Source organism: Cyprinodon tularosa, unplaced genomic scaffold, assembly GCF_016077235.1.
Source record: "Cyprinodon tularosa strain WSP-4 unplaced genomic scaffold, ASM1607723v1 ctg803, whole genome shotgun sequence".
NCBI lineage: Eukaryota > Metazoa > Chordata > Actinopteri > Cyprinodontiformes > Cyprinodontidae > Cyprinodon > Cyprinodon tularosa.
This window is the reverse complement of record NW_024039567.1, coordinates 220,024-247,626: the sequence shown is the minus strand read 5'-3', so window position 1 is coordinate 247,626 and position 27,603 is coordinate 220,024. Positions and strand designations below refer to the sequence as shown.

Below are 27,603 nucleotides of genomic sequence, written 5' to 3'. Positions count from 1 at the left end.
AAAGCGGCTGCTGGGTTTAAACTACAATTTACCAAACGACGGCCCAATCTTGTTCCGGTCAGTCGAAATCCACTCGTCTGCTTTTCTTGACAGCTGAAAGGATTTTCTTCTCTTTCAGTCGCTCTTTGTTCCTCTTCTCGATTCTGTAAAACACATCTTTCAACAAACTTCCTGAAGACGTGAATAAAACCTGCTTAATTGAGTGGTTGTTACCGAGCTGCTCTCAGAACCAAGTCTTCAGCGGATGGTTCAGGGGGTCTGCGGCTGGCCTCGGCTATGATGGCCGAGATCTTCTGCAAACAGTCGGAGAGGTTCCTCTGCTGACTCCTGCTCACCTCCGAGGTCACCACTAGCTCCCCAGCCTTAGTGATACGGTTTTTATTCTTTCAATGTCAAAAAAAGGAAAAAAAAAACATGACTTTCATTATTTAGAATCGGGTTTCATGTGTGAAATCCTTCCATTCAACAACCAACCTGTTCTATGACTTTCAGGCGAACAGCTTCAGGGATCCAGTCCGCCGTGTAGACGTGGAATCGGACTTCTGCTTTAGTGCTAACTGTGCAGTAAGATGGGAAAAACAAAAACTTTTATATGACCTGAGAGCTTAATAACAAGCAGACTCTCTGGTCAGATAGCAAAGCTAATAGCAGATCTACATTCTAGATGCTATATGTAGCAAAAGAAAAAAGGAATACTTCACTCTGAATGATACATCTACATAGTAATACATGGTGAGGGCAGCGTCATGCTGTGGGTAAAATCAGAAGGAGCTAAATAAAAAGATTCCCTGGAAGAAGCTGTTTTCTAATTCTTTTTTTCCCCCCAACTATTGTGATCGCTGATGAATACGGAAGGTCAAATCGTCATAAAATAAATGTATGAAATAAGTAGAAGTAGCTTTTATTTCTCTAAAAAATTATTCAAATATTGTGGATAGGGTTAAATGCCCCAATAAATCAATAAAAACTAACATGATGAATTGAAAAATGAAAAGACTTTAACAAAATTGTTCAAAAGTTGATATAATTCCTTCACTCTACAGGCACAAATTAATATAGAATGAAGTACTGAAATGAATATGATGGATGTGGATTTTAGGATTGTCTTCAGTCTGTTGCATTGCTATTTTATAGGCTGAAATGTTCTGGAGGATGTAAAAGACTCCAAACTAGAGTGGCCGTATAGCAGGAAAAAAAACCCCGAAACATCTGGCCAGCAGTTGACAGTCCAGTCAAAGCCTGGACCTAAAACCCAGTTAGAAAATGAGGAAACTGATTTCTAGATGTACAAACCTGGCAACGCAATACCTAAAAAAATATATATACATTACTCAAGCCCAGAAAATCATCTCAGATCCCACTCATATTCTTTACTCAGAGTATCAGTTTCTTCCTTCAGGTGACGTCTTGGAGTCCCTGCCTGTAGATTGAAATGCTATAAGAACTAATTTGCTCCGCTGTCAATTAACAGTATCACGCAGTAAATTGTGAAATAGTAATGGTATTCAAAATTTTAACTAAACCGACATGCTTTTTTTATGTATTCATTATCCCATATGTTTCCTGGAAGGGGCCGCCTTTTACAGCTGCTTCTTGTATCTCTGCTTCTGTGTCCTTGAACCCCAGTCGGCCTCGGCAGATGGCCGGTCACACTGAGCCTGGTTCTACTGGACGCTTCTTCCTGTTAAAAAGGAGTTTTTCCTCTCAACTGTTGCTACAAGCATGCTTAGTGTGAGGGATTGCATCCGAGTCAATTTCCTCTCTTGGCATTACTGCTCTGCTCACTTTTTAATTATTCATGTTTGTAATACGAACATGGCTTGATAAAAGTAAATTGAAAACAAATCTATTCTTGAGAGGTGCTGAACAACACTTTAAATAGTGTAAGCCAGGGGTCTTCAAGGTTTTCCAGGCTAAGGACCCCCAAACTGATGGCGAGATGAAGCGGGGACCCCCTTAATATATATATTGTATGAAATTGTGTTATATCAAACTGGTCCTATAGTCACTCTATACAGATGGAGTAATGTAACCAAAGTAATTTCGCCCTGGGATTATTAAAGTATTTCTGATTCGTATTCCTCGTGGATGGGACAGGTGTAAATAAAATGATGATGAATTCATGTTGAATTCATGTTAATGTGTATTTAAAGACATTTTAATAAGTGGAAAAAATTGCAGGGGGGAATATATATATATATATATATATATATATATATATATATATATATATATATATATATAAAAAAAGTAAAAAAAAAATAAAATAAATAAAAAAAAATTTTGTCAACCCCCATGCAGTACCTACGCGGACCCCCTGTTGAAGACCTCTGTCCTAAAGGGTTTTTATACATTTTTTCCCAAATGTTTTATTGTGAATGTAATGCAACATGCTTCCTTATGTATTTATTTGTCTTTTAATGGAATTTCTATAGCAGTGTTTTTATGTGTGAATGCAGTGTGACACATATGTAGCAGCAAGAGTCTGTACTTAAATCTAATTTCCTTTGGGACAATAAAGGTAATCTAATCTAATTGTATATTTTGGGCAGTCATCAATATTTCTGACTGAGAGGGGAACTCATGGTAAGACAAAATGTCCAAAGGGGAACACCAGTCTAAAAAGGATGGGGAACTGATCTAAGTAGTAGAAATATTCAGAAATGGACCCATTGGTTCAGACCCACCTTTATTGACGTGCTGACCTCCAGGACCACTGCTTCTGCTGTAGGACACAGTCAGACGCTCTGTGAACCAATAAGGCAGAACGCATCAATAAAATAAAGAATAACTCCATCAATGTTTGCTTATTTTGGCTTAGAATGAGGTTTAATTTACCTACTGGAAGGTTCACCTGTGTTTCCTGTGAAAGACAAAACAAATGATGTGCTGATGCGTTCATGGTCCATAATAAAATATGCAAAAAAAAGAAAATCTAAGATGATTAAAAAAACAGTCTCATTTCAGAGAACTAATGCGCATTATGTATTAATCTGACAGACATTTAACTGATAAACACATTAAGCTGGTTCAATCATTTGACATAAACAAGAAAGGTTGGTGTTTTTCACTTTCCGTAAAAATTCAAAAAATATCCACTGGACTTGGTTTTCAAGACTATCCTCAGTCTCCTCTGGACAAGACTCCGCAGTACACCTACACCTTGTGGACAAAGGACATTCTTTTGAGGACCAGAATGTTCACATTTTGGATAAAGAAAATAGGTGGTTTGAGAGGGGCGTGAAGGAAGCCATCTATGCAATCATAGACAGGTTCAGATATTACAGGCTAACGATGGAACTAAACGGCCCATTCATCGGTTACCATTTGCATGTTTCCAAGCGATACAAGGCTTTGTCTATATAAGAGTCAAATTCACTGCGGTTCCAGACATTTGAATTGAGAAAGTTTCCTCGAGAGGTAGCGAAACGTCTTCAAATCTTGTCCAGCGGATTTTTTTTAATTTTTACGGAATGACGATGACCTGGATGACTGAGAACCTTCATCAGCTTATTTTACTAACCTGCGAACAGTCTGACCCTCCAGTACCATAAAAAACTTTAGCTGATAAACTGTTAGTGAGGATAAAATCCCCACGGAGCTGAGCAGCGCTCCTACTGCAGAGCAAGGAGGAGAGCCGAACAATGCATTTCGCCATGACAGTGACGTAACACCCTCCTTCTTCTTCTATGGTGTTTTATGGCAGTTTACAGACTATGGGTATTACCGCCATCAACTGGATGGAGATGTAATTCAGATACTACTTACTAAATCCTCTCATCTAATATTGTGTCTTTTAAATACTTAATACGTGCTCTAACTAATTCATGTGATTGATGCTTCCCTTATAGAATTAACCATATTTACTGAACTCCCCATTACCCTTTCCAGTTCTTTCTCTTTTATATATTTTCTACAATAATTAACACATGTTCCACTCCTTCTGTTTCCCCACAATAAGAACAATCACCTGATGGATGTTTCGCTATCATTTTAAACCACTATTTAAACTAGTATGCCCAATCCTCAACCTGTTTATCCATACTTTCTCTCTCCTATTCATTATACTGTGATTTCTTATGATTACCTCCTCCTGTATTTTATGTAAATGCCTTCCTCTTTCTTCTAAATTCCATCTCTCCTGCCACATATTATTTATTTTATCTTTAATTACTTTTATTTCTTCTCTACTTCTTCTTCTTATGAGATTTTATGGCGGTTGGCACACTTGTGAAATGTGCATTACCGCCACCAACTGATATGGAGTAAAGCAAGGGAAAAAAACCCTGTGTAACTTAAACCCACATAATACTAAATCACATTTGCCCTTATAATTTTAATTTACTTTAAGTCATCGTCAGTCTGCCAGTTTCTGATGGTCCCATCGGTCCTCCCATCATGCTTCCAACCATCTCCCAGTTCAAATCTGTCACGTCCAGATATTTTTCTGCAGCCTTCACTATTATTTTGATTTTTTCTGGGGTTTTTTTTGTCGTCTGTGCAGTACAATCAATCACTTCCACCATGAAAAGAACAAAATTTGTCTTTTTAACAATTAGTGAGTCTTCATCAATTTTTGGAGATTTCTCCAGAGGTTTGGCCGTGTGTTGAACTGTAGGTTTGTTTGTTTTTTTAACTGAGATGGGATCCTTTTTGCAGCTTCAGTATAGGTTATTCCGAGCTCAAATTTCTTTTTTTTTTTTTTTTTCCTCAGACCTTTTGCTTGCTTCACAGCCGCGATAAGCAGCAGTATGTTCTCCACCACAATTACAGCATTTTATTTTAGCTTCTTTTCCACATTTACCATATTCGTGTTCTCCTGCACACCTTCCACACCTCTGTTTCCCTTTACAAACTGCTGCAATGTGTCCGAATTTTTGGCATTTAAAGCATCTCAATGGTGGAGGATTGTAGATTTTAACATTATAACTGATGGAACCAATGAATACTTTGCTTGGTAATTGCTCTTCCTCGAATTTAATTAGCACAGATAAACTGTCAGATCTTTCTCCGTTTCTTGTTTTTAACCGTTTTACTTCTTTTACTTTTGCACCGCTTATGTTTTCCAGAATCTCTTTTTCCGAAATTTTTAGAGGAACTCCTCCAATGACTCCCCTGCTGATCTTTTTGTTCTCCATTAAGCTGCACTGAACTCTTATCCCGTCAATTTTGTTGATTCGTATGGCTTTGCCTTGCTGGGCGCTGTCTCTGCAGTTAATTAGCAGGTCTCCACTGTACAGAATTCTGGCACCTCTGACTTCTCCGACAAGTTTATTGATGTTTTTTGTTAAGTGAACCGGATTCCAATTTGTAAAAGAGTCTGCTTGATTAACGACTTTGAATATGACTTTGAACTTTCATTTTGTTTTGCTGTGGAATGTATGGAATGATCATCACTGGATTGTTCTGAACTGGATTCCCCTTTAACTGATCTCTGTTTTTTCCGCTTTTTCTCATTTTTTTGATGTTGCTATCTTCCAACCTTCTTCATTGTCACTATTTCCCTCTTCCATCCCACAAGAATCGCTTCATGTTTCCTCACTACTCACGGCCCAGGACATTTCTCCACAAGCGGCTTCAAAACACGCGCCATGCACCGGCGCGTCCTCACAGCTCACCCTTCCTGGATACTGACAGAGGACGTCAATTACGTCATAGACAACGGAAAGCGAAACTCACCGATCCCTTCTGCTCTACTTAATGAGCCATCTTCGTTCTTCTGCTGCTGTTTTTTTGCATGAACGTGATGCGATTCTTCTTCTCCTTGACATTTAGGTGCATACCGCCACCTACTGTACCGGAGTATATAGCATGATCTATCTATCTATCTATCTATCTATCTATCTATCTATCTATCTATCTATCTATCTATCTATCTATCTATCTATCTATCTATCTATCTATCTATCTATCTATCTATCTATCTATCTATCTATCTATCTATCTATCTATCTATCTATCTATCTATCTATCTATCTATCTATCTACCTACATATTTGAAATCTTATTGTATAATCATACATTCTTAAGATACTTTATCTAAACTTTCTGTATTCTCTTTATCCCCTCCCCTGTTGTTCCTATTAATCCTTCCAGATTCCACTGCCTTCCTATTTGTCTTGTCTTTTGTTTTAATCTTATCCTTTCTTCATCATATTTCCGACAATTTAACAATCTATGTTCTACATTTTCTATTACTTTACTTTCTATACACTCATCTGTTTCACTTTTCCTTTATAAAAATAATGGTTTATTTAACCCAGTATGATGAAATCTTAGTCGTGTCAAAATAGTCTCCTCTCTTCGATCTTTTTAACCACACCCTTGGCATTCATAGATTTCAGCACTCTATAATGACTTCTTCCATTTTTGTCTAATTGTGGTGCAATTCTGCCACTTATTGAACATGAATCATAACAAACAAAAAACCTTAATTTGATAAATTTGCGCTTTAGAAATTAGTTCTGGCCTATTCATAATGGCGCTGTAATTCATTAAATAATGTAATATAGTAATTTATTAAATATTCATAAATGTTTTCCTATTCTTCCCTTTCATTAGAAAAGTTTGCTTATCTCTTAGACGGGAGGTTTTCAACAGGGGGTCCACGACCCTTAGGGGGTCATCTGAGGTGCTGCATGGGGGTCACGAAAGTTTTGGTGGATTTGACTTTTTTTTTTTATTCCCCTCTGAAATTTTTTCCACTAATTGAAATCTCTTTAAATACACATTAATATGAATTCAACACACTGATAATAAATGGAGACAGAAGATGTCTTTCAGTCATCAATGCACACATTCAGCGACACACAGGACCTCTTTCAAGCTGGGCACCGTTTCATTCACAACACCTGTCCCATCAACCAGGAATCAGAATCAGAAATACTTTAATAATCCCAGGGAGAAATTACTTTTGTTATATTACTCCATATGTAATAGAGTGACTATAGGACCAGTTGATAGAACACAATTTCATACAATATATATATTAAGGGGGTCCCCGCTCCATCTCGCCATCAGTTTGGGGGTCCTTAGCCTGGAAAACCTTGAAGACCCCTGGCTTACACTATTTAAAGTGTTGTTCAGCACCTCTCAAGAATAGATTTGTTTTCAATTTACTTTTATCAAGCCATGTTCATATTACAAACATGAATAATTAAAAAGTGAGCAGAGCAGTAATGCCAAGAGAGGAATATCAACCATATATATTGTTAAAGATAGGCTCTGTGTATGCACCCTGATCTTTCCGGTTATTTTCCCTGAAAAGAAGTCACTCGGTAACTCTTTAAATAACATTTCATAACTTCTATGTATTAAATAACCAGGAGAAATGACAACAGATTCTAATAGAAACTGTAATCTTACTCAGATCAGAGAAATTGCTTAGGGTTAGAGAATGGCAGCTGCTCACCCCTGGGCTCACCTCTCAGGAAGTGGCCCTGATTAACAGTTAAAAAGGAATTTTATACACCTCCAGTCTGCCGCATCATCATATTTTACACCATACACATTAACACATGATTGGATATCATTTGCTCCAGCCTTATCAAAATAGGACACTGCTCTCATTCCATTTCCAAATTTTTGCTACATACAAAATGAAGATTATAACTGTATATCCATTATCCAGACAGAGGAATTGTCCTAATTAGATGAAAACGTCAGTTCTGACATGCAACAGGCAGCCCATACCTGGGTGTGATAAACTCACACATCTTCAATGATAATTATCCTGACAATACATACAGAACTGGATAAACAGGAACATAAAAAGTTAAAGAAAATTAACAGATGGGTAATGACATTAAATAATTAATTCAAAACTAGTTTAAAAGTTGGTTTCATAGCTGAAAATATATACATCTATGAGTAATATAATATAAATAATAAAAAGCTTTTCAGGGGCACATACATTGTAGAAAATTAAAAAGCACATCCATATGATCAAGCTGAAGTAAATAAGGAAGTGATATATATACACTGTCGTGGGAAAAAAGTATTCAACTATTCATCCTAGGTAAATAAACAGAGATCGATGGATTTCACTGTCGGCACATTTATTAATATCTTTGCAAAGAGAGAACAGCTCATCATACAGCCTTCATGGCATAGCATTCTGCTCTGTTCTGATCTAGGGAGGGTTCGCCCCCCTTACTTACAACAATGGAAAGCAGTCAGAGTCATAACAAATTACACACACTTTGGTTAACATGTTACATGTTATGAATAAACCTTGAGAAAGAATCTGGTTTGTTATGGGAAGAAGCTATGTCTGGTCTACAAACACCAGCCTGGAGAGAAATGTGTGGCCTTGAGAGAGAAACAGACTGAGTGAAAACTTTTATAGTGAGTAAATATGAATATTACCGCAATATATAATAGAAGAAAGATAAAAATTTTCCGACACATACACACACACACACACACACACACACACACACCCACACACACATATATATATACACACACAAGTCATAGTTAATGGGCATTTCCAGGATACAAAAAAGAGCAATAACAGCATCTATAACCTGCAGGTTTGGTTTTGGAGGAGATCATCTATGAAGAAGTCTGAGGATCATAGTGATAAAATACTCAGTATATGAAATCCAAACAGATTTCTTTTTGATGTATTACAAATGCGAGAATACTTTTGTTGCACTCATTATTAAAAGCGTGACATCTTCCTGTAGATAAACAACCCGCTGGTCCAGCTCCATCACCTCCACCACTGAACGTATCAAATACGTTAGACTTCAAACGCAAAAAAAAGAAAAATCGATCGTTTTACAAAATTACATATACTAATCAAAGCTAAAATAAAAAAACACTAAATCAAAACAATAGGTTCCACCGAGATTTGAACTCGGATCGCTGGATTCAGAGTCCAGAGTGCTAACCATTACACCATGGAACCGCCTGACAACACCGGCAGAAGTAAGAGATATTGGCACATTATTTGTATTCGTTCTGATAGATTGGACACATTTTTTTGCTGGCAGATATATTTAACAACCCCAATAGAGGAGTTGACACTGTACTTTATGCGGCTCCATCCACATTCAATGACTGCGGAGGGCTTTCATGAGACATGTCGGATTGGCTGGTTCTTCTCACCAAAAGTGCTGGAGGTTGAACTGACTTTTATTTTTGTAATAACATATTTCAATGAAAGGTGTCAACTTTCAAATGAGTAGATAACAAGTAAATGTTTATTTTATAGTAATATCAATCAAACGAGGAAGAAAGTCCCTCCACTCTTGTTTGTAGGTCTAAGTGGGTCATACCATGGCTGGTGCCAATAACTCAAATCCTTTCCCATTTAGAAATAGCCCTAACCCACAGATTGATATCAAATAGGTTTTAATTTGCTACCAAACAAATCGCTCTCGTTGATGAAAGTGTATCTCACGGCACAACACGCCTCTGTCTTGTAAGCTACAGACAGACCCCTCTACTGCCTTCTTCTTCTTCTTCTTTTTTTTTTTTAATGGCGGTTGGCAAACAACTTATAGGTGCATTACCGCCACCTTCCAGAATGGAGGATATCTATGTTGGTCTCTACTGCCTTCTTCTTCTTCATGGGATTTTATTGGCTGTTGGCACGCAACGAAATGGTGCATTACCGCCACCAACTGGTATGGGGTGTAGATCTGAATGGCTACTACCTACTTACGCTGAACAAAGCAAAATCAACAAAACAAAAAACAATAAAACCAAAATAAGATTCAAATCCTCTCAATTACACTGATTAATTTAAGTTAATGAAAAACAATTACATAACACTTATCTCTTGAGTTCTTTCTAAGGATTTCTGTTAAGGTGTATTCTTTCTTTATTAAGATTTTGAACCAATTCTCTCCTTTTCTTTCAGTGTACCATAACATGTTCAATTGTTGTTCACAGTATTCACACCTACTGGCGTTATGCTTAACTGTTTTGAATAAAGTAATGTTTAATCCTGTATGTAAGGAATTGGATTGGGGCCACTGAAAAAATAAAAAAGGTTAACTGATTTTAAAATTTTATTACAGTTTAGATATCTGACTTTTTTTTCTCAGAATTCTAACTCTAATCTCAGAATTCTGACTCTAATCTCAGAATTCGGAATGTAATCTCATAATTCCGTCTTTAATCTCAGAATTCGGACTCTAATCTCAGAATTCCGTCTTAAATCTCAGAATTCGGACTCTAATCCGAGAGTTTAGAGACTACAGAGTCTTTTTAGAGACTAACTCTCTTGTTTTAATCACTTTCTGCTCTTCCATTAATGAAATAGCATCTCCAGGGACCCCTCAGGCATGTAAAAGTCACATAATTCCGTAATTTTTTACCAATATGTTACTGGCTCTCTCAAACAACTCTCACCTCTGTCAGTGAAGCTAAGTGCTCCCACATCTCTTCCTTCATGGTGCCCATCTACATTAAGATTTAAATTTTTGAGATGAAAGTCAGAATTCTGAGTTAAAAAGTCAGAATTCTGAGATTAAAGCCAGAATTTTGAGATTTAAAGACAGGATTCTGAGATTAGAGTTAGAATTCTAAATAATAGTTAAAATCAGTTAACTTTTTTTGAGCTTTTCAATGGCCCTAATCCTCTTCCGTATTTATGCCCAAATCTAAAAGTCTATAAAATAACGTTTCTTCTCTTCTGCTCCTTCCTGCACATCTCATTTCTGTCACTCTCTGAATCCCATAAACCGGGTATCTGCCTGGTGAAAAGACGCGCCACTCAAAAAGAGGAGTTTAAACCACGCCCAGCCGCCGGCACTCAAAGCTTTGCCGGGTGACAAATGGAGCGCACCCTGAAAGTATATTAAGGGAAATGATTTCGCAATTTCTTTTCTTTAATATAGAAATTATGTGACACTTTGGGAGCTTTACATTAGCTTTTTTTAAGGATCCGCCTATATATAAGGAGTTACATTTGTGTTTGTTTCAAGCCTTTTTTCTAGAACATCTGAGGTATTTTTAGCAAGGTTGCTAAGGTTAGCAGCTAATATTTACCCCATGTTTGGATGTTTTTTTGTTTTAGATGGGTGGGGGGCGGGATCTCTTGCTTCACTTTAAAGCTTGTTAACAGTAAAACCTAAACGTTTACGAGCGTTTTAGCCCGTGTTTTCCTGCCAGTTCTGAGCTGGAGTTAGCTACAGCTAGCCGCTCCGCGCGAGGCAGAGATAAAGAGAAGTCTGAAGTGACAAAAAAAAAAAAAAAATAATAATCAGATTATATGGAAAGCAGGTGAGGTCATGCCTGGTGTTTTGTCAGTGTTGCCCAACGGTCCTGTTCTAACGGCAGCTAGCAGGTCCCGCTAGCATCAGATAGAATCATGCCTGGGATGGTGGTGTTCGGGAGGCGCTGGGGGATCGCCAGCGATGATCTGGTCTTCCCCGGTTCCTTCGAGCTGCTGCTCCGTGTAATTTGGTAAGTTGTTGCGTTTCCTACACATATTTACCATTACATGTTCTTTAACTGAGTTCTGATGTCTGATGCTGTTCATCACCAGGTGGATTGGCACCATGATCCTGTTCACCTCTCATAAGGGTCACTTTGATTGTAACGGCAGAGCAGTTCTCCACACCTACCTGGTTGGACTGCTGGTTGTGCTGGGCTTCATCATCCTGTCACTGTGGGCCATTGTTTATGTCAGTGCCCAAGGTAAATAAACCACAGAAGTCATTCTGATTCCTTCTTTAATGCCGAGACTTTAAAGATTGCTTTATTTCAGGATAGAGAAAATATTGGCTGAATGTTCTTAGATGGTGCTTTAATCTTAAAGGTATGATTGAATCAGTTCATGCAGAAGGTGCATCAAACTGCATGTTGGTTCATGCATTTACTAAAATGAGCATTCTAGTCTTTATTCTTTTATCCGGGGGTGCTCAAGTCCTGCAACTACAGGTGCTGGTCATAAAATTAGAATATCATGAAAAAGTAGATTGATTTCAGTAATTCCATTTAAAAAGTGAAACTTGTATATTATATTCATACATTACATACAAACTCATATATTTCAGATGTTTATTTTGTTTAATTTTGATGATTACAAATGACAACAAATGAAAATCTCAAATAAATCATCTCAGAAAATTAGAATATTACTGAAGACCAATAAAAACAAAGGATTTATAGAAATGTTGGCCAACTGAAAAGTATGAACATGAAAAGTATGAGCATGTACAGCACTCAGTATTTAGTTGGGCCTCCTTTGGCCTGTATTACTGCAGCAATGCGGCGTGGCATGGAGTCGATCAGTCTGTGGCACTGCTCAGGTGTTATGATAGCCCAGGTTGCTCTAATAGTGGCTTTTAGCTCTTCTGAATTGTTGGGTCTGGTGTATTGCATCTTCTTCTTCACAATACCCCATAGATTTTCTATGGGGTTAAGGTCAGGAGAGTTTGCTGGCCAATTAAGAACAGGGATACCATGGTCCTTCAACCAGGTACTGGTAGCTTTGGCACTGTGTGCAGGTGCCAAGTCCTGTTGGAAAATGAAATCTGCATCTCCAAAAAGTTGGTCAGCTGCAGGAAGCATGAAGTGCTCTAAAACTTCCTGGTATGTGGCTGCGTTGACCCTGGACCTCAGAAAACACAATGGACCAACACCAGCAGATGACATGGCACCCCAAACCATCACTGACTGTGGAAACTTTACACTGGACTTCAAGCAACGTGGATGAAGTGCCTCTCTTCTTTTCCTCCAGACTCTGGGACCTTGATTTCCAGAGGAAATGCAAAATTTACTTTCATCAGAGAACATGACTTTGGACCACTCACCAGCAGTCCAGTCCTGTTTCTCTTTAGCCCAGGCAAGACGCTTCTGACGCTGTCTGTGGTTCAAGAGTGGCTTGACACAAGGAATGCGACAGCAGAAACCCATGTCTTTCATACGTCTGTGTGTGGTGGTTCTTGAAGCACTCACTCCAGCTGCAGTCCACTCTTTGTGAATCTCCCCCACATTTTTGAATGGGTTTTGTTTCACAATCCTCTCCAGGGTGCGGTTATCTCTCTTGCTTGTACACTTTTTTCGACCACATCTTTTCCTTCCCTTCGCCTCTCTATTAATGTGCTTGGACACTGAGCTCTGTGAACAGCCAGCCTCTTTAGCGATGACCTTTTGTGTCTTGCCCTCCTTGTGCAAGGTGTCGATGGTCGTCTTTTGGACAACTGTCAAGTCAGCAGTCTTCCCCATGATTGTGTAGCCTATAGAACTAGACTGAAAGACCATTTAAAGGCTTTTGCAGGTGGTTTGAGTTAATTAGCTGATTAGAGTGTGGCACCAGGGGCCATCAATTTTGAACCTTTTCACAATATTCTAATTTTCTGATATGATGAATTTGAGATTTTCATTTGTTGTCATTTGTAATCATCAAAATTAAACAAAATAAACATCTGAAATATATGAGTTTGTATGTAATGTATGAATATAATATACAAGTTTCACTTTTTAAATGGAATTACTGAAATCAATCAACTTTTTCATGATATTCTAATTTTATGACCAGCACCTGTATTTCTTCTTTGTTAAATTGGCTGATTGCAAACAACTTATAGGTGCATACCGCCAAAATATCCTGCAACTTTTTGATGCAACCATTTTTAACACACCTGAATCGAATGTGTGACTCCTTACCACACCACTGCTGAGCTAAATAAGGGGATTGAAGCTTTAAAATAAGATGTGTTAGAGAAGAGATGCATCTAAAAGATACAGGATGGTATCTCTTGAGGACTGGACTTGAGCACTCCTGCTTTAATCAAATAAGAAAAAGTTGACAGATCCATCCTGTCACCATCACATTGATGATAATAATTGAACTTTATTGATGTCACATTGGAGAAATTTACCTCTGCGTTTAACCCATCTCCTTGGGGAGCAGTGGACTGCCATTGTGCGTCGCCCGGAGAGCAGTGAGGGGTAAAGGGTCTTGCTCAGGAACCCAGGCTGTGGAAATCAAACCGTGTACTTGCAACCTTTTTAGAGTAAAAGCTGTAACCACTAGGACACCACTCCCCGGGGATGTCACAATATGCTAATATTGTGTAAAACAATGCAGGAAGCGTGTGATGAATCACTGGTACCTTTATGCAACTTTTGCAACAAATGAAAGTCCTGTTTTTTGTATCAATGTTTGTGTCATGAAAAGCCTTTTCTCCTGTGATTAACGCTGGTATCTCTGGGTTATTCCTCTCAGGCACTATTACAAATCCCGGAGCGCGGCGCTCCATGCCCGCCCTGGTGTACCTGCGAGCTGTGCTTTACATCCCTGAGTTCGTTTGGGCCTGTCTGGGAGCCGTCTGGGTGTCTGATGACAGCCGCGGTTGTGATCTAGCTACTGTGGGTGCAGTCATCGCCGCTGTGGTCACCAGGTGGGAGCCTTTAGAGTGCCATTTAAAGTCTGTGTGTATATCTTAGGGTGGGTTGGCTTTATGATGCGATAAGTTTAAAACGTATTCAGGAGAATCTAATTTCACATTATGCTTTAGATTTGTAGTGTCTTCTTCTTTTTTACTAATTTATTATCATTAGATTTTTTTTTCTCATAATATTAGTCATTTTATCCCGTTATTCCCTCTATAAACAATTGATGCCCCAATACTCCATCATAGATCTGTTTCCATTACAGATATCAAAGGGTTCACACCTGACGTAGTTTGAAAAGTAAAGACCATACATTTCTGGATTAAATTGATTAACCATTATCTTCTCATTTTCTCAAAGCTTTATCCTATAAACAATGAGCTCTATTGAGCCAACATACTGAAAATGTGCAGAGTCATCTTTGAGCACACCATTTCACTTTTCTGTCACCAGTTCACTGCGCTTCTTTGACCTTTGGTTGCTTATTTATTAGATGTTTAATCACAATAAAATATAATATAATGCCCAAGTATGTTAATATGCTTTTCTCACTTCTTTTTATTTTATTTTCCATTTGATGGAAAAGTGTTTCACAGACGCTTGAAAGAGCACGCAACTGCTAGGATGAGGCTTTAAACGTCTAATAGCTTAACTCTGATGTAGAGTCAACCAGAGATGGGAAACTGCTGCCCAGCATGTTGAATACTGAACATTTGAGCTTTTTTCATCTATTCTTGCATCAGAATGAAAACTTTCTACTGTTTTTCAGTAAATGGGGAGATGTTTATAAGGTTGTGGGTTCAATTCCAGCTCAATAAGGCACCAAAGTAAAAAAAAAAACAGAAAAAACTGATCCGAAAATCGGGATTGCTGCCAGGAGTCCCATGTTATCCGACTTTAACCCTTTCCTTTTTATCTTTCCAGCTGGATCATCCTGCTGTTCACAGGGCTGGGTGTAGTTTTCGTCTTCGACCCGATTGGCAGCCCCCGTCCTCAGCCGGGGCCCGTGGAGCCGCTGGGAGTGCGGGACATGGAGAGCAGCGAAAGCAGCCAGTTCCTGTCCACAGCGCGCTCTCTGGCCACCAGGGTGTGGGAGTGCAGACTGCGGCTGCTGTGCTGCTGTCTGCCGCAGGACGAGAGCCACCGAGCGGCTTTCTCCAGCATCTCGCAGCTCTTCAGCGACTTCTTCTCTGTAAGCGACAGGTTCTGCTTTATCGGCCGGGGGTCAAACATGGGGTCCGCTGCTTAAGATTCCCTTTGTGTGAACCGTAGGACACAGACCTGGTTCCCAGCGACATTGCAGCCGGGTTGGCTCTGCTGCACCAGGAGCAGGATAAGATGGAGCGCAGCACAGACCCAGAGGAGATCCTCAGCCACAGCCCTTCCTCTCCGATTGTAAGTAACAAGTTTACAGTAAGAACTATTAGTGTTGCACCAATGTTATTTTTTTTGCCCGAATACGATACCTGGTTTTTACAGCATTGGCCGATACTGATACCATCTGTTTGAAATTGATGTGTGTGTATATATGTAGAACTGTATACTACTTGGATGTAAAATAATTGCCATCATGGCTTTATCAAGCTGCTGCCTACCTTTGGAATCAGGAAAAAGACTAAAACAAAGTGAATCGAGTAGAACTTTTTATTGCCTACCTAGAATGGGTGACAATAGTTGAATAAACTTTTTGCTCTAAAAATGGTATCGGTGCCCTATTTGTTGGTACTCGCCGATACCGATACCACCATTTTAGTGCTGGATCGAGGCCCCACCTGATACTAATCTGTATCGGAGCAACACTAAAAAACTATGCAAACAAATGAATCCCCACAAAGCGGCTGTTGATGTTCAACGTATTTTTTTGTTGCTCTAAGGACGAAGATCTGCAGACAGAGTTGGAGAAAGCGGCCCACTGCATGCAATTCGCAGCTGCCGCTTACGGCTGGCCGCTGTACGTCTTCTCCTACCCCTTTACGGCACCCTGCAAACTCAGCGGAGACTGGTGAGACGCTCTCTCCTTCTGAGGATCGGAGTTATCTACATTAGGCTTTGCCTCAGTTTAACCCCAAACATCTTTATGCAGCTGCAGAACCCGGGCTGCTGAGTATGACATCGTCGGAGGGGACCACCTTGGCTGCCATTTTTCCTCCATCCTGGAAACCACGGGTCTGCAGTACAGAGATTTTATACATGTCAGCTTCCACAACCAGGTTAGTCCTATGATTTTTCTGGCCGTTTTCTGAACTGTTTTGTTTGTGAGAACCGTCTAACCAGGCCTGGTTTGTTGCAGATATACGAGATCCCGTTTTTTGTGGCTTTGGATCATAAGAGGGAAGCCGTTGTGGTGGCTGTCAGGGGAACGCTTTCACTGAGGGTAAGCTGGGACCTCAGATGATTCATTTTTTAGTAGATTTGTGCAACATTACAATAAAAATTTGTTTTTCACAATCGGGACTTAAAATATCAAACAAGAGCATTCAGACCAAACACAGTTCCCTGCTCCGCTCTCACCTTGTGCTAATCGATAGAACTGAGTTGTCGTCAAACAGCAGCACCACATGTAGAGAGAAGAGCGTTGCGTTAGTTGTGTTGCTGCAACTAATAAGGGACTGGTTTTAGTTGTGACATAGGTGAAAGAAATGCAACCAAGACTAAGCTTCTTATCTGTTAAAATTTGTAGAGGTTTTTAGTTGGCTTTAACAAAAAGTAGTCTTAATTTAGCTCTAGAAGGACTGTTCATCGTCCTCCCTTACCTCCAGCACACGCCACAGTCTGTCACTGCCCAATGCCCAGCATAGCTGCTTTCTGAGGGGCTTGATTTACAAGGAAGTACCACTGAACCGACCGCCATCCAGACGCAGCTCTAAAAGGGGTCTTCTTTTTTTTCTGAGCCGTTGGGGCTTTTCCACATATGTATGGTCTCCCCAAGGCGATTTTAAAGTTGTCCATAGAGAACAATTTAGTAGCAGTCTGTGAAGTTCAGTTTCACCTGTGCTTTTATTGTCCGATGATGACAAGGAGACCTTGAGAGAAAATGCTATGGGGTTGCCAGGGGTAATGCCAGGTTCAAGGCGAAGGGTCTGGGAGGCTGGTAATTAGCTAAATATCAAACAATCATACCCATCAAACATTTTAAACGATAAACCAAAACAAGAACAGTTTACCACTGGTGTCGGGCAATACATGTGTAACTAATTAATGTCTTATTTATAGTGCAAAAGATTAATTATTAGTAGGTTTATCCAAAAGAGCACAACACAAGAGTATTGATGAAATCCAGACTATTCCAATAGGATCTGATGGTTCAACAAACCTTATTAGCTCTGCACAGAGCAAACTATGGCCTTAACCACCTGCTCTGCAAACTTGTTTTTTTTCACTGCAAACTGTGTAATGAGCAGGAAAAAAATGACTTTAAATGTCCTTTTTGTAAAGACGCCTCTCAAACAAATGTTTTTCTGTGGCTGAAGTAAACAATGTAACAATGGAAACCTCCAGAAAATGGTTTAAGGTGTTGTTCGCACATTCTTCAGTTTAATAAGAAAATATATCAAATGTTGGAAAAAGGTAAAAATCTAAAATGGAAAAAAAAGAATAAAACAGAAAGAGATAAAAGGAGGAGAAGAAGTTGAAGGAAGAAAATGGAGAATAGTAGTAATGGGTTCATGAGGATACTATGGATACTGTGTCACTGAATACTGACACCTGCTGGACATTTAAAGTCGCTACAGGCAGCCTCTGACAGACTGACACTGATTTGATTACCTATATTAGTAAAGCCACTGTTTGCTAAAATGTATCATTTCATATTAATCGTTTAAATTGAAAATATGTTTGATATTTTTAGCTGCAGTTCATAAATGTGAAAATACAACAGGAAAATTTAAGTGAACGTGTGAATAAGAATATTTGTGGACTAGGAGTTATTTATTGAAAACGATAACTACAGTATGAACAGCAAACTAAGAGTCAATTTGAATTCAGATGAGTTCAATGTAGGCCTGAAACAATTAATCGGATTAATTATGATTAATCAATTATTGAAATAATCAGAAACTAATTTAGTAATCGACTAATCGTAAACTGCAGTATAGAGACTCTTCAAACATGCTTTAAGCTGACAATGCGATGGACTTAGAGCTGTAATTCTACAAAAATTTTTTAACAAAAATATACATAAATATTAATATTTACATTTAAGATAAAAAGATATTTTTCATCCATCAATCTGCTCCATCTAGAACCCCTCAAGTGGGAAACTTTTAGTTTCACCTGGTTTGATTTCATTAAAAGTTTTCTTTAAAAAGGCTTGGCTTTCTGATTAATAATCGAAAATGTTCGACGGAGAAATCAATTAGTAAAATAATCGTTAGTTACAGCCCTAGTTAAATGATAGCTGAGAGGAACTGGATGTAGCAACCTGAAAATTAAAATAAATATGAGATTAAAAGGGACCCACTCGGCTGAAACACCGTTTTTGCGTTGAGGCTGCTTCATATGTCCTGTTTAATTTGATGATAGTCCACAAAAGATCAGAGATTTGTTTTGACAGATGCACTTATAAAACAGTTTAGTGCATCAGTCAGTTCAAAATGGCTCCTCTAATGGCCATGTGAAAGTTGGCCCATTGACAGAGGGTTTACCTGTTAGAGCTTGACATGCCGATGCACTGGTGTTGCTGGACCATAACAACAGAATAGTGTATCTAATTGAAGAGACATCTGATTGGATTTATACATTTTTTTTTTTTTTTATTTTGAAATACGAATAGGAGTTTATAGGAATTCTTTCTGTATCTTTTCTTTCTGGTTATTGTGTTTAAGGATTGTGACATCAAACGTACGCGAGTGAAGATTCTCAGTCATAGTCTAAGTCATTGCAAAAAAAGAAAATTAAAAACAATATACTGGAAACACTGATTTGAAAAAAATCCAGTAGATTGTTTTTAATTTTCCTTTTTGGAATGACATCAAACATATTATAACATTGGAATGGAAAAAGAATTAAATCAAAACAAAAGGAAGTCTTAAGGCTGATTTATACTCAGAAACCAGGTCTGCGTGTGTCGCAGTTAACCCAGATATGCCCCGCCCCTTCCGCAGACACTCTGCTGCACCTCTCTCAAATTGTAGGTGACCGCAGACAGGAGGCCTCTGATTGGTCAAATCTACATCCTCTCTACACTATGCATATTTCCTCATAGGTACCTTATTTTGTGTGTATGACCGCCATTGTGGAAAACAATTAATGAAGATGGACCAGCTAGAAGAGTGAGGTGTGTGAGAACGCTGGGACCCTTTTTCCACCTGGATCCCCGCTCTTTTTGGCCCTCATGTCCCTCCGTTGTCGGACAAACTTGCCCCCACTTCCTCCCCGCCTCAGCCGTGTCTAGACCCACTGCTTGTCAATGATTGTTCCTCTTGCGTTGCGGCGTGGAATAACATAGCACAGACCACGCTTCAATATTGGGCATGAATCAAAAATATCTGCGACACACTGCTGCGGGAGGATAACCAGCACTTTAGCTTCAGGTCTTTGGCAGGGCGGCGCTGTCCCCCGCATGTCTGCATCCAGTACATCTTTAGGTTGGAAAAGTGTTAAATGTTTTATTCAGTACACCTGTTGTGTAATATTACAAATGTATTCCACCATTTTCACATTTTTAATATTAATCTATAAATCTTCTTATCCTCTTCCTCATTGTTCATAATCTGACCGATAACATTCAGTAGATTTGTAGTAATTGGATGTCATGTGTGAAGGGTGTGAATACTTTGCTTTCATCAGGTTTTCTGTTTTTAATCCTTGCTCCTGATTTCCAGCTGCGTCTTGTGTCCTTTTCAGAATCACTTCCTTGTTTTACAGAAAGATTAGATTCCTAAATATAGACCTAGAGCTCCTCATCAGAATCATAGAGAAGGAGAAAATGATGAAAAAGGGAAGTGAGAACAGCTTGCGTTGAAATGCGTAGATTTTTTTTCTCCATAAATAGATTGGGGGAGGGGGAAATGTTGATTCAGATGGTAAATATTTCATCTCCATTTTCATATTTTATTTCTCCTCATATGTTTAACAGGATGTTCTGACCGACCTGTCTGCTGAATGTGAAAACCTGCCTGTTGACGGAGTGTCTGGAGCTTGCTATGCTCACAAGGTGAGGGATGCTGCAGATGAGCCGTTTGGCCCCATCAGAGCTGCTCTCTGCTTTAGTACCAAACAAACAAACATGTCTGCTGCAGGGCATGTGCCAGGCTGCGGGCTACATCTACAAGAAGCTCATCAACGATGGCATCCTGAGCCAGGCGTTCTCCATCGCCCCGGTAAGGACCGAGGTCACCCGGGTTACAGATGTAGACTGATTTGTTGGCTCTGCTGGTTGAAGAGGGAACATTCATCTGCTGAATCTGCTTAAAAATAGTGGAGGACCTGTCATGATGTGGGCAGTTTTATCATCCAAAGACTTTAAATAAAATTCTGGGCTGGATGTTGAGTTATTAGTGATTATTTCACTGCAACAAGAGCTCAATCTTTATCAGATTAGCTCAGCCTGGAGGTGTTGTGGTAAAGCAGTGTGTTTGTGTCATGCTTTGATGGTAGGAGTATAAACTGGTCGTCACTGGTCACAGTCTGGGAGCCGGAACAGCCGCCCTGTTGGCCATCCTGCTGCGCCCTTCCTTCCCCAGCCTGCAGTGCTACTCGTTCTCTCCACCAGGGGGCCTCCTGAGGTAAAGCAGGACTTCCCTCACTCTTCCACTAGTTCCTGCTAATAGAAACACCTAGTGCTAATCTTTGCATTATTTTCTGTGTTACAGTAAAGCTTTGGCAGATTACTCCAAGGACTTTGTGGTGTCTGTAATTTTGGGGAAGGACCTGGTTCCCAGGTAAGAAACGATGGACCAGCAGAAGATCGCTGCTGAATTTTATGTTGTAATCAATAACTGTTGTTGTCTGACAGGCTGAGCATCCCCAACATGGAGGACCTGAAGAGACGCATACTGAAAATAGTCACCAACTGCAATAAGCCCAAAGTGAGAGCCTTTCAGAGAAACGCATACAGCAGCATGTTGGTGCGCCTGGCAGTGTCTGATGCGTCTGTGTTTCAGTACCGCATCCTGCTGCAGGGCTGTTGGTACGAGCTGTTTGGAGGAGACCCAGACGACTTCCCTACAGAGATGGACAGCAGGAGGGAGGAGCAGCTCAATCAGCCGCTGCTGGGGGAGGAGTCTCTGATCGTCCGCCACTCCTCATCCTATCACAGCCTGGCGTCGGATGACTCCCCGGTTCACACGGCGACGCACTTGCCGCTGTTCCCACCAGGTCGCATATTGCACATCACAGAGGACGGGCCATCAAGGAGGTTAGTGATCGAATGTTTGGTTTACTATCAAAACCTAGAAAAATCATCTCATTATTAACGTTTCCTCCGTCCTGAAACTGGTTCAGAGGGTTTAAGATGTTTTGTTTCTAATTTTGGAGCAGCTTTGCGTCACACAAGCTGCTCCACTGCTTCCTTGTAGTAGTGTTGCTAAGCAACATAAAACTAATATTTCGATATTATATCTCTGACTCCGGGGGCTTGCTCAGTCCAAAAAGAAGATTCCAGAATCGGTTAGGAAATGGACTGAGAAAGTCTCCAGCACCAAAGGTCTGAACCTTGGAGGGAAAACAGAGCGGTTCATCCTCAGATGATGGATTTTAGTAAAAACATGGGATAATTTTTAAACAACGAAGCGTCGCCTGTCTTTATCATTAGGAGAAAACACAAATGCACTCCACACTTTTCAGATTAATCTCCTTTTCTTATCTTTATGATGACAAAAAAATAAAGACCATGGGTCATGAAGACGCTCAGGACACATCAGCTGACATTCCAGTAACATCATTTCCTCCTCAGCTGACGCTCTGGCTCCATCTCTCTCTGCTCGACCTGAAGATAAGACAAAGTTAATATGATGGAAATGGAGCGTGGACTTTAGAAAATGTTATTCTGCACTGATTCCCCACCTCTTACTGTGAATGAACATCAGCTGAGCTGAAACATCAGTATCTGTCTGAGGAACAGCTTATGCTTAAGAAAGTTATTAAAAGTGCCGGAAGTTAAAGCATATTTTATTTGAAAATGTTATTGTTTATCGACTGATTTAGGGGTCTGTTAGGATCCCAGCTGTGAACAATCCTGATCCATTAAAAGGGCAAAATGGCTTCTTCTGCCCAGGAACACTGATCACAATCTTCTGGAACAAAATTCCTCCAACAATCCAGGCAAAAATGGACGATGATCTCTGACAGATTATATCTATTTATTTCAAGTCAAAGACGATACGATTGGCTGAAGGATCAAAACATTAAATCATCCGCCTCGCTAAAAATAAAGAAGGCGGCGAGCTCCAAGCACCAACAGGATGAAATCCTCTGTTTCCAGTGTGTCACATGGATTTAGAGTGAAAAATAAAAAAATATATATGTTTTCTTATTAATAGGTTTAGTTGGTCTTTATTAAATATATAAAAAGAAAGATCTAAACAATATTAGATCTTAATATATTAGAGCACAAAATCAATATTAGAGCACAAATTCACACAGGGTTCCTGCGGGTCCTTAAAAAGTCTTAAAAGGCATTGAATTCTTCAAAATAAAACTAAGGCCTTAATTGGTTTTAAAATGTCTTAAATCAGTCTTTCGTAGGTCTTAATTTGTAAAACATCATAAATAGGATCATTTTTATTATGATTTATTTTTGTAATCTAAGTAAAACATTAAAATTGACCTTTTGTTTTTATAAAAAAAAAAAAAAAAAACGGCTCGCCATTATTGGTTCCGTCCCGATAGCGGAACCAATAAAAGCGTTGTTGCGGCCGGGACATTTGGGAGATGCACCATTTACTTTTTGTAGAGCAAGTGTAAATGTAACTAAAATTGGCTCCAGCCAAGAGTTTTCTCCATGGCTAAAACCAGGGAACATACATGAGGCACAGTGGATTTTGTGCAAGAAGCGATTCAAGCTCAGAACGATGGAAATTAAGGCAGGGGAGTCGTACATGCGAAGCACGAAACACAAAGCTTCAAAATGGAGTTACCGAGAAACAGCCGGTATTTCTCAGTTTTGTTCCACCCTTGTCTCTTCAACGCCTCCACTTATCACGAAATCAAACATACTAAGAAAACGATACAAAGAAAAATAGCTGCAAAAAAGACTTAGCACTGGTTATGTTGTGGCTTTTAAACTGATTTGTTTTGTTCCCTGCTAAAATAAAGTTTGTGAATTCTGTTAAATAACTGTTAAGATATATCTGTCATTTGTGTGTTTTTAGCTTTCTTCCTGTATGGGAACCTTTTAAATTTTGAAACATAAGTGCAATGGTTTATGTTAAAATAAACTTTTGGGTTAAGTTGTCACAAGCGGGTTTTTCTTCTGTTTCTTGTGAATTTGGTCTTTAGTGGAATTCCACTGTCGCTCCTTTAAACTGAAGTTACTTTGATATTTAAAAGATTTTTTTAAAAAAAAAACATAATTTTAAAGTTGAGTGCAACTTATGCTGACCCTGATTTAATATAAACAATGGTTTTACAGTGCCCTTCACAAATTTTGGCACCCCTGTTTAAGATGGGGTCGAGAATTTCAACAACATAGAACCCAAATGCAATAAAAGAGAAAAATGCAACCTTTAACATTACTTTGGTGGTAAATATAAAATCCTACATTTAGGGGGGGAAAAAAGTGATTATTATGTGTCTGACAATTATTGGCACCTCTTACAATTCCTCTGAAAATGTTAATTGATTTCCTTTAAATATATTTTTCTGTAGTTGCTAAAGATTGTCAAGGTTTAATAAAGGTACAACTCTCCTCCTGAGGTGGAAAACTCTTCCAGAGCTTCACAGAACAGCTGGATTATAACCAAATGAAAACACTTTATTTATTAGTATTATACTGCTTTTAATGAGTCATCATGATCTCTTGTTTCATATTTAGGTGAATCAAAACAAAGCGTGGTAAATGAAGGCAAATATGCATCAAACATTTCTCTTTTTTTTATAACGCTCCATTTTACAAACATGCAAATCCATTGATTTAATGTAACCAAATGTGGTTTATGGTGCAAAGGTGCCTCAGGGTCTTCTAACAGGTAAAAGGGTGATTCTTTTCTCTCTCTTCCACAGCTGCTGTAGTGATTACTAAAAGCCCAGCTTTGTCCCAATGTTTCCAGTTTTTATTGTAATTCTCCACAGACCCTCCAGCCTGGGACGATCCGTCATGCTAACAGTCGTATCAAAAGCTTTTTGCTCCTCTGGTATCTTAACACCAACCTGCTCGTCTCTCCTTTTGGTTTCCACAGATCCTGCTTTTCTGAAGTGCGTTACCGTGCCGACTGGTCCAGCGAATCGAAGTTCCAGAGCATCCTGATCAGCCCCAGGATGCTGGTGGATCACATGCCGGACGCCGTGCTCCGGGCCCTGAACAGTCTGTGCAGCGAAGACCCCTCCCCCCTCTGCCCGTCGTCGCTGAACAGCAATCCGCACGTTTCTATGTGAGCAGCGCCGAGCCAGGCCTTCCTCTTCAAATTCCAGGAAAAGTACCACGACTTCACAGCCTTTGGTCTTTTATTAAGCTTCTCAATCACTGGATTGTGAAGCTTTGACTGATTTATATGAATAAAAAAAGAGGAGCACAGAATCATTTATTCTATTGCACTTTTAATTATTTAATAAAAGAATTTAGCTTTAAGTTCCTCCATGAGCGACTTTATGCTGTAATATTTGAATGTTGTTTATCTAATGTGACTTTGGTGCAGTTCGACTGTAACATCAGTGTTTTTGTGTTTGAATGATGTGCGTTTGATAAAGACTGGGCTGTTTAGAGCTTTCAGATTGGATGGGCAGTTAGCAACTATAAAATGTCTTATTGTTGTGTTTTAGCTGTGCTGTGGGTGTCTTGTGCTGTTGTTTTAAACATCAGGAAGAACCGTGCCTATGCATCATAACAAATTAAATGAAAATTTCTGTGGAAGAATCCACTAAGAGCTGCAGCTGCTCTAAACCTAAACATGGCTGGAAGAGGAAAAACAAAAAAAATGTCTAAAGATTGTGCATTTTTGTTGGAATTTTTACTGCTTGCTCTGGATGTTGCCATATTTTTATTTATTTTTTCTAAGAGAAGCTTTTGTCTCTGAAACTTTCATGTCCTCATAGGAATGCATTTCAAACCTGAATGCAAATAAAAGCCTTTGTGACCTAAACTCACCTTTGCTCTTTTTAAGTCTCCGCTGACAAATCGAGTCTGGAGTTTGATCTGCTGAATGCTCATGATATGAAGTCAGGAGGGACATTGAGCCAATGAACAGATTAATAATGTGTGTATTGAAAGAGAAAAGTAATCATACACATTAAGCCGGAGGTTTTCAACAGGGGGTCCACTGAATGGGGGTTGCAAAATATTTGGCTGATTATACTTTTTCTTTATATTCCCTCCTGCAATTTTCTCCACTAATTGAAATGTCTTTAAATCCACATTAAGATAAATTCAACACACTGTAGTAAACAGATAAATGGAGGCAGAAGATGTCTTTCAGTCATCAATGCACACATTCAGTGACACACAGGAGCTCTATCAAGCAGGGCACCGTTTCATTCACAACACCTGTCCCATCAACCAGGAATCAGAATCAGAGATACTTTAATAATCCCAGGGAGAAATTACTTTGGTTACATGACTCCATCTGTAATAGAGTGACTATAGGACCAGTTTGATAGAACATAATCTCATACAATATATATAATTAGGGGGTCCCCACTCCAATTTGCCATCAGTTTGGGGGTCATTGGCATAGAAAACGTTGAAGATCCTTGCCTTGAACAATTATGGCACACACAATATCTGCGTTATTTTATTTGGATTTTATGGGAAAAAGAGAAAGCACAGCTGGGAGCAGGGGCGGATTTAGCCAATGTGGGGCCCTAGGCAAAGACAGGCAGGGGCCCCTCTGAATGGAGAAGACAACACATAGAACAGACCCATTCTACAGATAGAGAAATGTTAATAGAATAGACATCCATTATCTGTTCTAGGTTTTGTCCCTCTCTTCTTGTCCCTTTTCTTCTTGTTTTCCTCTCTATGTTTTGTACTCAGCTGACTTGATGCTGTCTCAAGGAATGAAAGATTTTTTCCAAGCACTAAGCTCACTTAGCTGATTGCTCCTTCCTGTGTTTCCAAAAAGGCCAAAGTAAATAACCCAGTCCTTCTTTTCACTGTAGACAAGCCATGATCTGCTTCTCTTTTCTCCATTTTTCATTTGGATGAAATAATAGCTGCATGAATCATGACAGCAGACAAGATAGAGGAGAGCAGGAGGCGGGGTTACCAATCTACTTGCTCTGGAGAGCAGAGTTCGCTGCTTTTATATGTTGTCTCCAAAGTCTCCAGTAGCAGAAAAAAGTCTCTAGATTTGGCGCTAGGAGCTTTTTAGAAATCAAAGTGCTAGAGGGGTCTGAAAAGTGGCTAAATATAGCGACTAAAGCGCTAAGTTGGCAGCACTGCTCTTTGCATCGTTTGTTTTCAAATGGTTTGCTGCTGTCTGTTTGGACCTTTCTGAACATGTGCAGCAGATGGACTGATCCAATATGGTGGACACTGAAGAAGGGGGGGCTGAGACACACTTAATATTATCAGCGTTCTGATGGCATTTTAGCGAAAAACATAATTAATGTGCACAAATAAGGAATAGTTGTATTAACCATACATGGCAACAGACTTTTATGGGGCCCCCAGGAACTTGGGGCCCTAGGCAACTGCCTAGTATTGCCTAATGGTAAATCCCCCCCTGGCTGGGGGATGGAGAGAAAATGACCTATAGCGATTTATCCTCCTTCACCCTGAAACCAGGAAGCATGAACAACCACCGACTGCAACCACCGACTGTCATCAGAGCAAAGAGGGGCCACATATAGAGGGACACAATTTTTAAAAAAGATTATTAGAAGCTTACAGTAAAAAATAAATCCGCTTTGTGCTTGATTGGATAAAATGATAAAAAAATGAATTGATTTAAAATAATCTTCTTAGATTTTGTTAGTGAGAAAAGAAATATGTTGTAGGAACCAGATGTGTAGCCAATTAAGATTCTGCACATTGCTGTTCCAGTAGGAAACAGAAGGTGGGGATAAAACCAGACTTTCGGTAAAAATAAGTAACAAATTTTGGATTTGATGACATTTAGTTGAGTTGAGAAACATAGATTAACAACATCG

General features: G+C 39.3%; 2 protein-coding genes and 1 non-coding gene across 3 annotated transcripts; 1 reads left to right on the top strand and 2 right to left on the bottom strand.

Moving 5' to 3' along the window:
* mrpl58 (mitochondrial ribosomal protein L58) lies at nucleotides 1-10,407 on the bottom strand. Its single transcript, XM_038271676.1, has 7 exons — nucleotides 10,366-10,407; nucleotides 5,550-5,630; nucleotides 2,839-2,863; nucleotides 2,688-2,747; nucleotides 475-557; nucleotides 214-383; nucleotides 1-143 (listed from the first exon to the last, which is right to left on the bottom strand). The coding sequence occupies exons 1-7, from the start codon at nucleotides 10,405-10,407 to the stop codon at nucleotides 59-61; spliced, it is 546 nt and encodes a 181-aa protein (XP_038127604.1). The 3' UTR covers nucleotides 1-58.
* On the bottom strand, nucleotides 8,843-8,914 carry trnaq-cug. The gene has a single exon. It is a non-coding gene; the product is annotated as a tRNA-Gln (tRNA).
* A 337-nt stretch (nucleotides 10,408-10,744) lies between the features above and the next one.
* Nucleotides 10,745-24,921, top strand: daglb (diacylglycerol lipase, beta). The gene is made up of 15 exons (XM_038271678.1): nucleotides 10,745-11,421; nucleotides 11,504-11,655; nucleotides 14,192-14,366; nucleotides 15,283-15,550; nucleotides 15,631-15,753; nucleotides 16,233-16,360; nucleotides 16,442-16,568; nucleotides 16,649-16,732; nucleotides 20,435-20,512; nucleotides 20,598-20,678; nucleotides 20,956-21,083; nucleotides 21,171-21,239; nucleotides 21,314-21,386; nucleotides 21,462-21,715; nucleotides 24,696-24,921. Exons 1-15 carry the CDS (start codon nucleotides 11,327-11,329, stop codon nucleotides 24,889-24,891), a joined length of 2,031 nt encoding a protein of 676 aa, XP_038127606.1. The 5' UTR covers nucleotides 10,745-11,326; the 3' UTR covers nucleotides 24,892-24,921.
* The last annotated feature ends 2,682 nt before the right edge of the window (nucleotides 24,922-27,603 follow it).